The sequence below is a fragment of the Jaculus jaculus genome, chromosome 12 (assembly GCF_020740685.1).
Source record: "Jaculus jaculus isolate mJacJac1 chromosome 12, mJacJac1.mat.Y.cur, whole genome shotgun sequence".
In the NCBI taxonomy this organism is placed as follows: domain Eukaryota; kingdom Metazoa; phylum Chordata; class Mammalia; order Rodentia; family Dipodidae; genus Jaculus; species Jaculus jaculus.
In genome coordinates this window covers 18,070,222-18,084,357 of record NC_059113.1, presented here as the reverse complement: position 1 = coordinate 18,084,357, position 14,136 = coordinate 18,070,222, and the positions used below count along the sequence as shown (strand labels likewise).

General features: G+C 42.7%; 1 protein-coding gene and 1 non-coding gene across 3 annotated transcripts in view; both read left to right on the top strand.

Moving 5' to 3' along the window:
* Positions 1-12,130, top strand: part of Ccdc25 (coiled-coil domain containing 25) — a 47,182-nt gene extending 35,052 nt beyond the window's left edge. For both annotated transcript variants that reach the window (XM_045131904.1, XM_004665842.2), the window contains 2 exons: positions 5,582-5,627; positions 10,832-12,130. In XM_045131904.1, the coding sequence (XP_044987839.1) occupies positions 5,582-5,627; positions 10,832-10,861 (76 nt within the window). In that variant the 3' untranslated portion in view covers positions 10,862-12,130. The remainder of the gene's footprint in view (positions 1-5,581; positions 5,628-10,831) is intronic.
* On the top strand, positions 9,733-9,943 carry LOC123453981. The gene has a single exon (XR_006633139.1). It is a non-coding gene; the product is annotated as a small nucleolar RNA U3 (small nucleolar RNA).
* Positions 12,131-14,136: the final 2,006 nt, after the last annotated feature.

The following is a 14,136-nucleotide window of genomic DNA, read 5'->3' as shown; positions in this document are numbered from 1 at the left end:
GCTGGCCTCAAACCCACAGTGATCCTCCCACCTCACTCTCCTGAGTGCTGGGATTAAAGGTGGGTGCCACCACACTTGGTCCTTGCTTTCTTTTTTCTTTCTCTTCTCTCTTCTTTTTTCTTTCTTTCTGTTTTTGAATATTTTATTTTCGAGGAGACAGAAAGAGAGAGAGAGGGAAACCGGGCGTGCCAGGGCCTCTTGCTCCACTGCAGACAAACTCCAGACACAGGCGCCACTTTGTGCATCGGGCTTTATGTGGGTACTGGGGCATTGAACCCAGGCAGTTAGGCTTTGCAAGCAAGTATCTTTAACTACTGAGCTATCTTCCCAGCCCCTCTTTTATTTTTTCCTTTCCTCTTTCCTTCTTCTTTTTCCCCTCTCTCTTTTATGTTCTCTTCTTTTTGTGGTGCCTGGGGTTGAACCCAGGGACTCATGTATGCTAGACAACATTTCTACTGTTGAGTTATGTCTCCAGCCCCCTCTTGTTTTCTTTAACCAAGGGAAATTGCTCCTATATCTTGTAGTCATAGAGCTTCTAGCCTTTTCATAAATACTACTTGTGACATATCAAAAAGGGAGAGGGGGAGGTATGGTTGACACATGCTGCCTTTGGGAATGCTATAGGGTGAGAAGTCAGTGGTCTTCATGCCCTAACCCAGCTTCCTTGGGATACCCTGAGTTTTTAGAAATCTTGTTGAGTCAGAGCAGCTATTACGAACATGTACAATTGTTCATTCACTATACACCTGCTTGTATGCCTTTGGGGTTCTTGTATAAACAGGAAGACTAGCTGCTTTTAAAATAGAACATCCCACTGGGCATGGTGGCACATGCCTTTAATCCCAGTGCTCAGGAGGCAGAGGTAAGAGGATCAGTGTGAGTTTGAGGCCAGCCTGGGGCCACAGAGTGAGTTCCAGGTCAGCCTGGACTGGAATGAGACCTTACCTTGAACAAAAATACAAAATGAAATAGAACATCCCAATGAACAGCTCTGAAAACGCCATCCTCAGTTCCATTCTACTACCACAAGACAGATAGATAGGTTTGTACACATGATACGTTCTGCAGTTGAGTCTGCTTGCTTTTGTGAATGAAAGAAAAGCACTGTGGTAATTAATGTGGTAATTCTAAGAGAGGCCAGACTTATGGCAGTTAATTCTGTTTTGCTTTTAGCTTAGAGTGGAGAAAATGGAAAACAGGCTTTTTTGTGCCCTTTTACAGCTCTAACATAATTTTCAGTTTGAGACATGGATGTTGTATATTAGGAGCATGTCACTTAGTTTACTTATTTAACCAGGAAGAATTGAATAGTTGCCATCTGCCAAACGCTGGACTACTTATAAGTGCTTCACTGCATTTTTCTCATTTATCTGGCAGATGTCAGACTGTATTTTGTAGAGGAGGAAACTGCGTCTGAGAAGCAAGTAAGCAGCTCACTGTGTTGCATGGCCCCATCAGACTTGGTCTGGTTCTCAGGTTCATGCGTTACTGTGCTCTGCTACCCTCTGCTCAGTGCAAGTTTTCCTGAGGGCTTATCCAGTAAGACTCAAGTCATTATAGATGTTACAGTTTACTTGGAAGTGACCACTTTTTGTACTGAAGCTACAAGTTATTAAAATTTGGGGGTTTTAGTATGGCTTTATTAGCTTGAAAATCTGCAAACATTTTAAACATTTCCTATCTTGTAGGCTTGTTTTCAGAGTATCAAAACATTTAAAATATTCATGTGAACTCTGGAAGAAAATCCTGCCTAAGTGAGTAAAATATCTAGAAGCTGATATAACCAGCCTCGTTTTCACTTCGTCACCGGTCGTTTGTACTTTACCCTAATCATCATGGGCTTCAGGAAACCAAAACCATTTTGTGTTTATTTCTGTTGATCATGTGCACATTAGCAGCTTTCCATCACATGCTGTGGAGGGTGGAGCGCGAAGCAGCCTGCAGTGAAGGATGGGGTACTGTGCTCTATCAAAGATTGCTCAGCATATCCAGGGCTGCAGTTTGCATGCTATTTCCTACAGTTTTGGTGACATTCCAACAGCTGGCTCTAAGCTTTTGACATTTTATTTGTTTATTTTATTTTTTATGTTTTGTTTTTTTGAGGTAGGGTCTCATTCTAGCAGAATTCTAGAATTCTGACCTGGAATTCACTCTGTAGTCTCAGGGTGGCCTCGAACTCATGGTGATGCTCCTACCTCTGTATCAAGTGCTGGGATTAAAGGCATGTGACGCCATGCCTGGCTTTCTCTTTTTCTTTTCTTTCTTTTTTTTTTAAGATAGGATCTTGCTCTAGCCCAGGCTGACCTGGAATTCACTATGTAGTCTCAAACTCTGCTTCCCAAGTGCTGGTATTAAAAGTGTGCACCACCACACTCAGCCCTAATATAACTTTTAATAGCTATCCTTGAATCTTCTAACCAAGATATTAGATTCTGTTCCTAATACTTGCTTTATTTTAATCTTGTGTTTTCTTTTTTAATTTTTTTGTCTTTGTTTTTTTGAGATAGGTTGTTGCTCTAGCCCAGGCTGACCTGGAATTCACTATGTGGTCTCAGGGTAGCCTTGAACTCATAGTGATCCTCCTACCTCAGCCTCCTGAGTGGTGGGGTTAAAGGCATGTGCCACCATGCTAATCTTGTGCTTGCTTCCTTCCTTCCTTCTTCTTTTTCTTTCTTGTGTTTTCTTGTTTCGCTTTTTGTGTTATCATACCACACACCTGTTGCTATGAAAATCAAACCCACGATGTGGAGAGAAGCAATAGCCAGGGGAATATAGTTAATAGAGGATGGGTGAATAACATATCCGAGATAGAGGCAGCCATGACAAAGGGTGAGGACTATGGCTAACTGAAGTAGGTATACTTAACTGTGAGTCTGGGAGATCAGAGTTGGAATATAACTGAGGTGAAAAACTAAGTAAAATGTTAAGTCACAGGTAACTGTATCATCAGTTTAAACATTTGGCATGAACTTGGTTTTCAGGCAGATTACTTTAGCGAGGTGATTATTATGTGGCTGGCCATAGCTGACAAATGGCCGAGCAGAAATCCAGACTTGTCTGTAGTTCTGAAGTTCACTCTCTGCCATGTTGCCATTGAAGCAAGGTCAGTTAGGATCTTACATGAGCAAGTAAAAGAATGAAAAGTTAAGTACATTGTAGTGACTTTAACTATTTCCCTTAGTCCACAAGGAGGCTTTACAAATTCTGTGGGGTATGATGGGAAGATAAGAGGTGAGTTCAGTGGTGGCATATCGAAGAGGTGAGTGTGAGCTCATTGATTTAAAGCATCTAATCTTGGGCTGGATAGATTGCCCAGTGGGTAAAGCATTTGCCTCCAAAGCCAAGTTTGATTCCCCAGTACCCATGTAAACCCAGATGCACAAGGTGGCACATACGTCTGGAGTTCATTTGTAGTGACTGGAGGCTTTGCATGTCCAGTCTCTGTCTCTGTCTATCTGTGTGTGTGTGTGTGTGTGTGTGTGTGTGTGTACATACATATATGTATCTGCCTCTTTCAAATAAATAAATAAAATATTTTTAAAGCATCTAATCTCAGAACAATGATTGTTTTGCCTATACCTCCTGTTATTTATCTCATATACTACTGCCTTTATTTATTTATTTTTAAATGTAATAATTTTAAAAAATATTTTATTTTTATTTATTTATTTGAGAGCAACAGACACAGAGAGAAAGAGGGAGAGAGAGAGAGAGAATGGGTACACCAGGGCCTCCAGCCATTGCAAATGAACTCCAGATGCGTGCGCTGCCTTGTGTATCTGGCTAATGTGGGTCCTGGGGAGCCAAGCCTCGAACTGGGGTCCTTAGGCTTCACAGGCAAGCGCTTAACTGCTAAGCCATCTCTCCAGCCCTATTTTTTTTTTTTTTTTTTTTTTGAGGATTAACCCCATGGACTTGTGCTAGACCAGTGCTCTACCACCAAGCTATATCTGCAGCCCTTTTAAAGTGAGACAGTCTCGCTAACTTGTCCAGGTTATCCTTGGACTCATGATCTTCTTGCCTCAGCCTCTGAGTAGGTGGTCTGATAGGCACATGACACCACACCTGACCTTCTACTCCCTTCTAGAACTGTCAGGAATTTTCTCTGTGCCACAACTCTTGTTCATGACAATACTTGTGCATCCTATGGTCTCTTGACCATGATAGTGTTTTGCATATGTATTGAGTTATTTATATTATGAATGAGCAACTGGAATCTTCCCTGATACAGTAATTCTATCAGCTGACATCAAAACTCAGTTAACTAGTTAAAAGAGTTGAGAATAAATGCATTAGCAGCCTTCCTATATATGAAGCAAGGGAAAAACAGGACCAGTGTCTTAGGCGTCTGCAGCAGAGGGAGGAGAAGATTCACGATGGAGCCAGTCCATGAAGCCAGGCTTTATGTGTCTGTCTGTCTTCATCCTAAGAAACTGATGGCATCATGTCTCAGGACTGGCTGATGAGGCTATTGATTGATTTAGATTTTATAAAAAAAATATTTATTTGAGAGAGAGAATGAACAGGCATGCTAGGACGTCTAATTGCTGCAAAGGAACTCCTGACACATGCACCACCTTGTGCATCTGACTTATGTGGATCCTGGGGAACTGAACCTGGGTCCTTTGGCTTTTTCAGGCAAGTGCCTTAACCACTCTGAGATCTCTCCAGCCCTAGATTTTTCCTTTTTGAGATAGGGTCTCAATGTAGTCCAGACTGGCCTCCAACTTGTAGTAATCCTTCTGACTCATCCTTCCTCTTGAATATTGGGCTTATAGGCTGAAGCCACCATACCTGATTTGGTGCCGGTGGTGTGGAAAGCTCACTTTGCTCATGTGATTGCAAAGGAAGACAGAAAGGGCGTGAATAGGCCAGTTAAGAAGTGATTGGCAGTGGTCCACATCACAGAAGATGTAACCCGGACTCTGGTGGTGACTGGGAGGCAGAGAGGTGTATGCCAATAAGAGGTAAATTCATAGTAAAATGATAGGCTTTGATTTGATGGTAACTTGGACTGAAAGGGGGGGATATTAATTAGGGGCTGGAGAAATGGCTCAGTGGTCAAAGGCACTTGCCTGCAAAGCCTGATGACCTGGGTTTAGATCCCCAGTACCCATGTAGAGCCAGATGCACAGGATGGTGCTGGTATCTGGAGTTCATTAGCAGTGGCAGAAGGCCCTGGTGTGCCCATTTCTCCCTACTGCTCCCCGTCCCCCTTTCTCTACTTGCAAATAAATTTAAAAAAAATTTTTTTAACGAGTCCTAGGTTTCTGGTTTGAGGCAAAATGGACAGTGATGCCACTTTCTGACTAGGGAACAGTGAAAAGAAACCAAATTAATTTCAGTAGGGAACAAACTTCAGTTGGATCTAGACTAACAATCTGAAAATGCCTTTGAGGCCTCTGAAAAGATGTAGAGGCAGCTGGTTTGACAGGAGAGCACCCAGAGGAAGTGTGACCTAAAGAAAGGTAATGCGTTACTTGTACCTAAGGTTGGTTACGGTTGGGTGATCCTTCAGCTGGGGTGCTCACCAGCAATGGACTCCATATAGCCTAATTTTAATATTTTTCTTTTCTTCTAGGAGCTATTCATCACTAATGAAAGTAGAGAATATGTCTTCAAATCAGGTATGGTCAAGGTATTTGCTCTAATGTTGTGCCTTACAGTAGTTCACTGAGACTTTGTAATAACTTAGTTACTGGCCACTATAGTGTTGTATTTCCCACAGTGATTGACACCTAGTACACTTGGGTTGTATCCCAGTAGTCAATTTCTTTTTTCCTACAGATGTTCTCTTGTGTTGGTTTTTTATTTATTTGAGAGTGACAGACTCAGAGAGAAAGACAGATAGAGGGAGAGAGAGAATGGGCACGCCAGGGCTTCTAGCCACTGCAAATGAACTCCAGATGCATGCGCCCCCTTGTGCATCTGGCTAATGTGGGACCTGGGGAACCAAGCCTCAAACCGGGGTCCTTAGGCTTCACAGGCAAGCGCTTGACCGCTAAGCCATCTCTCCAGCCCTCTTGTGTTGGTTTTTAAATAACTCACCTCATGCAAGAAGATTGTCACATACCTTTACTACTGTGAAGTGTAGTATAAATTAATATTCTATGTGTTAGTCATCTTTCTGTTACCATATCAAAATACCTGAGATAATACCTCAGAAGAAAGCTTTATTTGACTCATGGGTTTGGAAGCTTCAAAGAATGATCAGTTGATCCTGCTGCTTTTGGGTTCTACATAGAGTCTGGAAGCCATTCCCTTGCACAGTATAAGGATCCAAAGATGAGATGTATTTAATGCCTCTGCAAATTATTTTTAGATTTCTTGAAACTCAGAACAGTGTCATAGTTTACCCCAAGTCTTTAACATACTCCAATTCTAATATAATCATAAATCATCTAATATTCCACTCTGCTGAGCTTATTGCTACTTACAAAAGTTTTCTATCATTCAGAAACTACTTTCTACCAGGAATCTGGCCTGGGCATCAGGTTGTGGCCTTAGCTATGTGGATTTGTAAAGTTTGGATGATGTTCTAGAGTTGAAACACACACACATACCAGTGTCTCTTGATTTCTCTGGGGTGTTGGTTTAAAGACCCCATGAATATTAAAATCTGTATTTGTATATAACTTGAGTATATCTTCCTATATCTTTTATTCCTTAGATTACTTATATAAATGTAAATGCTGTATAATAATTGTACTATAGGGAATGACGACAAGAAAAAAGTCTGTGTGTTCTGTACAGATGGTCAGATAGTTTATTTATTTTACTTTTTATTTTGGTTTTTTATTTTGGTTTTATTTTGGTCTCACTCTAGCTCAGGCTGACCTGGAATGCACTATGTAGTCTCAGGGTGACCTTGAATTCTCTGTGACCCTCCTACCTCTGCCTCTTGAGTGCTGGGATTAAAGGTATGTGCCACCATGTCCGGCTGGTTATTTATTTTACTTTTATTTCCATTTATTTTTATGCTGAATTTACTCCCATGCCTTAAGTTTTTGTTTCTTCAGTTTTTTTCTGGTATATCTTTTTCTTCTGTGCAACCTTCTCTTCTGGCTTAGGAACAATCTTCCTTTTCAGGGAGGGTCATCTCAGTGTGCCAGGGGGTTAATCCGACTGTGAGCTCTGGAAGTACAGCGGCACATCTTGGGTACTTGGTTCACCTGGATATGTTAAATGACCAGAGGATCCACGTCTTTACATTCAGCATTACTTTCTGCATTCTTAAGCACATGCAGCAGAAATTCAGCCCTGTTTTTGGGCCACCGACCCTGGGTCCAGCCCCACTGTTTAGCCTGGACACACCTACCAACTCCACCATTGTATTGCCAGAGTGGCACACACTGCCTCTTTAAAGTGACACCTTTCAGGTGTTTGGTGGCTTTTCAGATATGCATACCCTTGATGGCCTGGGGGCAGTTTCATGGTTGTTCTTAAAGTGAACACGAAGATTGAACCCCTTGATTTGCATGACTTTGTAGGGTTTCCTGGGTCAAGAGAGTGGCAAACCATTTTCACAGGTCACCTCAGGCTGCTGACAGGAAGAGCCAGATGTTTTTTTTATTATTTATTACTGAAAGAGAGAGAGAATGAATGAATATGGGTATACCAGGGCCTCTAGCCACTTCAAACGAACTCCAGATGCGCATAGATGGTTTTTAAAAATGCTTTCTCTCTGTGGTTGGTTGAATCTCCAGATATACCCAGACACAGAAGGCCAGGCATGTTCATGTTCATATAGACACAAACCCTGTCTTGTTAGTAACAGGGTTTTTTTAATTTTTTTTTATTATTATTTTTTTTAGGTAGGGTTTTGCTCTAGTCCAGGCTGACCTGGAATTCACTATGTAGCCTTAGGGTGGCCTTGAACTCACAGTGATCCTCCTACCTCTGCTTCCCAAGTGCTGGGATTAAAGGCTGCGCCACCACGCCTGGCTAGTGACAGTTTTTAAGAATTCTAAATTGGGCTGGAGAGATGGCTTAGCAGATATGGTACTTGCCTGTGAAGCCTAAGGACCCATGTTCGACTCTCCAGATACCACATTAGTCAGATGCATGCTTCTGGAGTTCAACTGTGGCTGGAGGCCCTGGCGTGCCAATTCTCTCTCTCATTAAAAAAAAAAAAAAAAAAAAAAAAAAGGAAAGAGTTCCAAGTCGGCAATGTTGTTTGTAGACAAAATATCACCTGCCTTTTTCCCTTCTTTCCCTGTGTTACTTGCTACTGCTGTATGTGAGTCTTCCTCCACTTCAGAAGGATAGGTTTTAGTTTTCCTTAGAACATTTTCTGTTCTTTTACAATCAAGTTTGGCAGTGTATTCACCTGATTTTCGCTTAAAGGCTCATGTTTATGTAAGATATGACTATGTAAGTTTATCAGAAAGAATGTCAGTCTCACTCAGAAGTTGATTTTAATGTGAATTCTTTCTCTTCTACTTAGCATAATTGTTTTGGGCCCTCTTAAATTTTAGCCTGGGTTTGTGTGGCTTTGAACTCCAGTGATCCTCTACCTTAGCCTTCTGATTATAGGCGTAAGCCACCATGCCTTACTCAACCATTACTTTTAACATTTTTTTGCCCATAACTTTATTACTGGGTGACAAGAAGCCAGTGTTGAGTTGGAAAATTACATATGTGTGTATAAATACTTCTGTTTTCCCAGAACGCAGACTCTCAGGCAGGTGGGGACCCAACACGTCCAGTTCACAGCTCCATGGGAGGAGTGAACTTTCGTGGTCACCAGCCCAGCTGGCCTTGTAGAGGTGCTCATCCTCAGTGGCTGGGAAGGAAACTGGCAGTGGACCATGTGTGCTGACTCTTTCAGCCATCTCTGGTGCTGCTGTGGCAATTTGGGACTCTGGGGCAGTCAGCCCTGGTGCCTGGATAGAACGCAAACACGAACGAGCGGCTGAATGGAGCCGGAGATACGGAGACTTAGAGAAACTACTGTTTCCTGCCCATGCCTACGTTTCCAAGCTCTAAGAAAGGCTGTTAGGGAGGTGAAGAGTCTCATACGACTGAGTGTCACCCCATTTCTGTGCTGGTGTTAAGCAACAAGAGATAGAAGATGAAACTAATGCAGTGCCAGGTGATGGTGTTGCCACGCCATTGTAGCAGAGGCAGCACTGTCCTGGAGTGTTGGGAAAGAGCCCCAGAGGCCCACCTTTGTGCAAGGTCCTCAGGACTTGTTTGAAAGCCTGGTAGTAAGATTGGCCCCATTACCTTGTATGCCACTGTGAGAGGTTTTCTTAATCAAAAACTACGTAAGCTGGCTAACTTGGTAACTAGCCCATATTTGACTTCTTCAGGACATTGACTATTAAAAAGGCAGAAAGCGGGCTGGAGGAATGGCTTAGTGGTTAAGGCACTTGCCTGTGAAGCTGAAGGACCCAGGTTTGCCTCCCCAGAACCCACGTAAGCCACACGCGCAAGGTGACACATGCATCTGGAGTTCATTTGCAGTGGCAGGAGGTGCTGACACACCCATTCTCTCCCCCTCTCTCTAATAAATAAATAAAAACTTTAAAAAAATATTTATTTATTTGAAAGAGAGAATGAGAATGGTCACACTGCAAATGAACTCCAAATGCATGCGCTACTTTGTACATCTGGCATGTGGGTCTTGGAGAATCAAATTTGCGTCCTTTGGCTTTGCAGGCAAGTTCCTAAACCACTAAGCCATCTATCTCTCCATCCCTAATTTTTTTTTTTAACAAAAGGCAAAAAAAGACTATACTTTAAGGGATCATTTCTGCAGTTTCTTACTAGAGAAGTTTCTCTGACTATAGAGTCCTGGAAACCACAAGGAGGAGTGCCATGTTCTCTCCTGAGCATGAAGCTGGTCCTGGGGGTTGTTTGGTACAACTGCCCTTAGCCATTGATGAGCGTTCTTCTCTCCCCTGCGAGAGTTAGAGGGGGCAAATGTAGTCTGAGTGGCTTCTGTTTAAAAAAAAAAAAAAGGCAAAAAACATCTGACAACCATGAGGCTTAAAATATTGGAATTTAGGCTGTGTGTTTTTGCATAGTAACAACATTATTATAAAGGTATTGAGACACTGTTCAGTAAATTTGTCGAAGGATCAATTTTTTGGTGATATTCAAGGTATCCAATGTAATGTGCAATATGTAGGAGAGTAAAGTTATGATGGTGAGGCCTATTACCATATACCTCATCTCCCAGTTAGTTGTCTTTTAAAAGTCTGGGATTTGGACTGGAGAGATAATTTACTGGTTAAGGCAATTGCCAGCAAAGCCAAAGGATCCAGGTTTTCAATTCCCCAGTATACACATAAAGCCAGATACACAAAGTAGCACATGTGTCTGGAGTTCATTTGCAGTGGCTAGAGGTGCTGGCATGCCCATTCTTTCTCGAGCTGTCTTTCTCTCTCTGTCAAATAAGTTATATATATATATATATATATATATATATATATATATATATATATATATATATCTGGGATTCATGCTAAAATGAGTAGATTTTCACTGTTCTTACACAGGTATTTTTTTTTTTAATGGCCACTCTTGTTACCCTCTGCTAGATTGGGTGGCCTTACGTTTTAATTTGGGACTCACGGTGATTTGTTGCTTTGAGTCAGGTCACTCAGTGACACTGCAGAGACTTTGGCCACTCTCCCCAGACAGTCCCAGGAGCTGACAGTGATGGAGGAGTGATGTGTGAGCTTAATTATTTTACTTCTTACTCTCCGAACCCAGCAGTTAGGAATGAGGAGGAGGCCGGGCACTTAACATATAATTGTAGATGTAAAATTCTGGCTTGCTTATTTTCAAGGCTGTTATGGTTCCACATGTTTGTCTCCTGCAGGATGGCAATGACTCCGATGAATTCATGTGAAAGGAGAAAGGACCTCGGCTAGATGTGACAGCATAGACAGCTGCAGACCTTCCGATTTCATCTGTACTCTGAATTACAGGAAACAACCAAGCAAAATCCTGCCTTCATTCTACACAGACATTCATTGTGGAGTTTAAACAAATCATTCTTTTTGCTGACAGAAAAGGAACAGATATTGTGTATAATATAGTTGAACTTGAAGACAGGGTACAACTTTAGGAAAGCAAGAATATTTTTGGCAGAATGTGTCTAAGTACCTCACAAAAACTGACTGCCTTTGCTCTTGGGATGGACTTTAGAATGAGCCATCTTGTCCCTAACAACCGATGTCATAAGATGTTCTTTGTCCTCCTGAAATAAGACAGTGTGTTGATGGGTAATACGGGACAAGATTCTGTCCCTGATTTCCTGACTAGGGAAAAAAAAAAAGCATATAGGTTTGGAAGATGATAGTGGCGTTTTTAAAGAATTGTCGACTTTCATACTCACATTCCCTCCTCAGTGTCTTGTTAGTGTCTGAGCCTCACCTGGCTCAGCTCTTACAGCCTCTCAGAGCAAGAGCCTCCCTCCTAGTAGGTCATATTGAAAGAAAGACTTGATCTTAATCAAGTTGGGGCCATGGGTCAGCTATTACCTGAGTACTGTGACCCAGGCCACTTTCTAGGTTCTGGAGTCATTTTTCATTGTGGAGGGAGACAAGGGGTGCTGTCTGCATATTGTGAGTAATAAAGTCCACATTAATGATGATTTTAGACAGAAGCCTTTCTCTAGCCAGGCAAGTAATTTGCCTCCTTCCCTTGAGGTAATATTTATTTTGAACTGTCCCTGGAGTTGTAGGCTAATAGGTAACTTCCTGTGAAACACATGATCTGCCTGCTACCAGAAGATACATTCAGTTATAACGAGAAGGGACCCTGTGAGGAGGGACAAGTGTAACTGGGAGAGAAAGAACAAAACCTGAAGATTGGTAGTTTAGCACAACCGTATTGCTCCCGGGGCTGTTACTCTAGCCTAGAGAACGCCTCCTCCAGCGAGTATGCTCGGTGTCACAGCACTTTGGAAGTGTGGGCAGAGCAGGTTCGTGTTCCCTTTTATTCCAGGTTGGTGTATGAAATTGAACTGGAAAATTCCCTGAAGAATGTACGTCATTGGCTAAATGTTGAGGGTTATGGAAGCCAGCACCAGAGAACAGTAATTGTGTGTCTGATATTTAGACCAGAGTTCTGCAATGAAAAATTATAATAAAGTATCATTTTTTTTTATCTGAAAGCTATTGATAAATGAATTCTTTGAATTTCCTTGTTAGGCAGCCTCCATGCCCAACTGGTTTTGAGGATTATCTTATTGTAAAATTCATCAGGCTGGTAGAATACTTGCCCCACATCTATGAGGTCCTAGACTCAGTTCTCTAGCATAGCATAATCAAAGCACTTGGGAGGCAGAGTCAGGAGTCATCCTTGGCTATATAGCAAGTTCAAGGGCAGCCTGGTGTGCATGAGACCCTGTCTCAAAAAAAAAAAAAAAACAGCCACCACCAACGAAAACCTCATTTATCATGGGCTCATTCTGTGAATTCAGGGCCCTGTGCGGTAGAGGTAAGTGCTGTACCTCTTGGGCTACAACTCCAGTTCTCTGTAGGCTCCATGAGCAGATCCTATAGAATAAACCCCTCCTTTGATTGATGCCTCTCTTCCCTCAGTTGCCCACAGGGTTAGAGTGGATGTCTTTCTCAGACACACTCTTAGTGGAGTGTGAACGGAGGCTGAGCTGTGTAACCCTTCAGCACTCCTGTCCATCACTAGATACTCCTTTGTCAGTCATTCTTGGCCTTAAAGCACCTCAGATGGGAGACTTTGTTCCCCAGTATTGTCTGCGTCTGCCTCTGCAGGACTCTGCTGCCTCAGATTGGATGCACTGGAGATGTCTCCATCATGTGAGTGGTCAGAACTCAGCTTATACTGGCTTAGAATGTCCAGGCCTGTGTATTCTCTGAGTTAATGCCCGGCTCTCTCCCTCTCTGGTTCTTCTGTGCTGATGGTTCCCTCTCTACTTGGGAGTTATTCCTAGCTCCCTTGTTCCCCTGGGAAAGCAAGGACCTTTCTTTTTGAGTACATGCATACAAGTTCACTGCCCACAGATTGTTGGGACCAAAGTCGTCACATTTGCTGCTATTGGCATGTGTCCTAAGCATTTGATAAGAATATTCCAAAGTGTTCCTGCTTTTATGAGCTATGCCTTTGATCAGGTTCGTGCATCCTGGGGCTTCTGTGTGGCTCCAAGTCCCCTTGCGATCCTTCTAGTTTCTGACTCTGCTTTGTGTGGACAGGAGGGTTGCTTTCTGAGTTCATTAAGTTTACAAACTGCTGCTGTCATATCCAGATAGTCCTAGATCTCTCATTTCTTGTGTGTGTCTGTGTGTGTGTATACATACACACACACATACATGCATACACATACATATATATTTGGTCTAAAGTCAGGATCCTAGAGCACGGAAGTTTGATACAGTGTTGGAAAAGATACTGGAAACTACCAAAATATCAAAGTTTTGACATTAACAGACTAGGTGATGGCTTTAGTTGAATCCCTTCAGTATCTTTTTGTGTTTTTTTTTTCTTTTTTTGCAACAGTGTCTCACCCTAGCCCAGGCTGCCCTGAACTTCCTATGTAGACCAGGCTGGCCCTGAAGCCAGGGTGGTCTGCCTGCCTTACCCTCCCGAGTGCTGGAGTTATAGGTGTGAGTCATCCCCCTGCCCCTTTCTGTGTTTTGTTGTATCGCATTTACTCCTTTTGGAAGGCAGGAGGTATGCTCACCACCACACCACCACCACCACACCCACTGACTCCTTTTGGAAGTGTAGGTCCTAGGGAGCCCCGTAATTATTCTGTGCCAGTGATGCTATACCTCGTGCCCCCAAGAAATGAGGTATGAGCCACCCTTAGAACAAGATTGGAGAGGGAGAGCTCCTCCAGCTTAAGACCAAAGCCATCCTATTGTGTGAGAAGGGGGAGGCTCCTGGTTTTCTGCAAGCAAGCACCTTTAACCACTGAACCATCTCCCTAGCTTGCTCTGTTTTCTCACCTGGAACCGTTCAATGGGGAAGCTTCAAAGCGTGGCAAAATGGACTGACTTCCCAGTTCCTCCTGGGCTGTGATCCTGGAGCCTGCTTTTCCTTTGATGTGCCACCCGGGACTAACGAAGCCCTCGTATTCCAATTGATTATATTAAAGTGGGTGGGTGACCTTTTGATTTCAAAGTAGACTATAAAACGGAG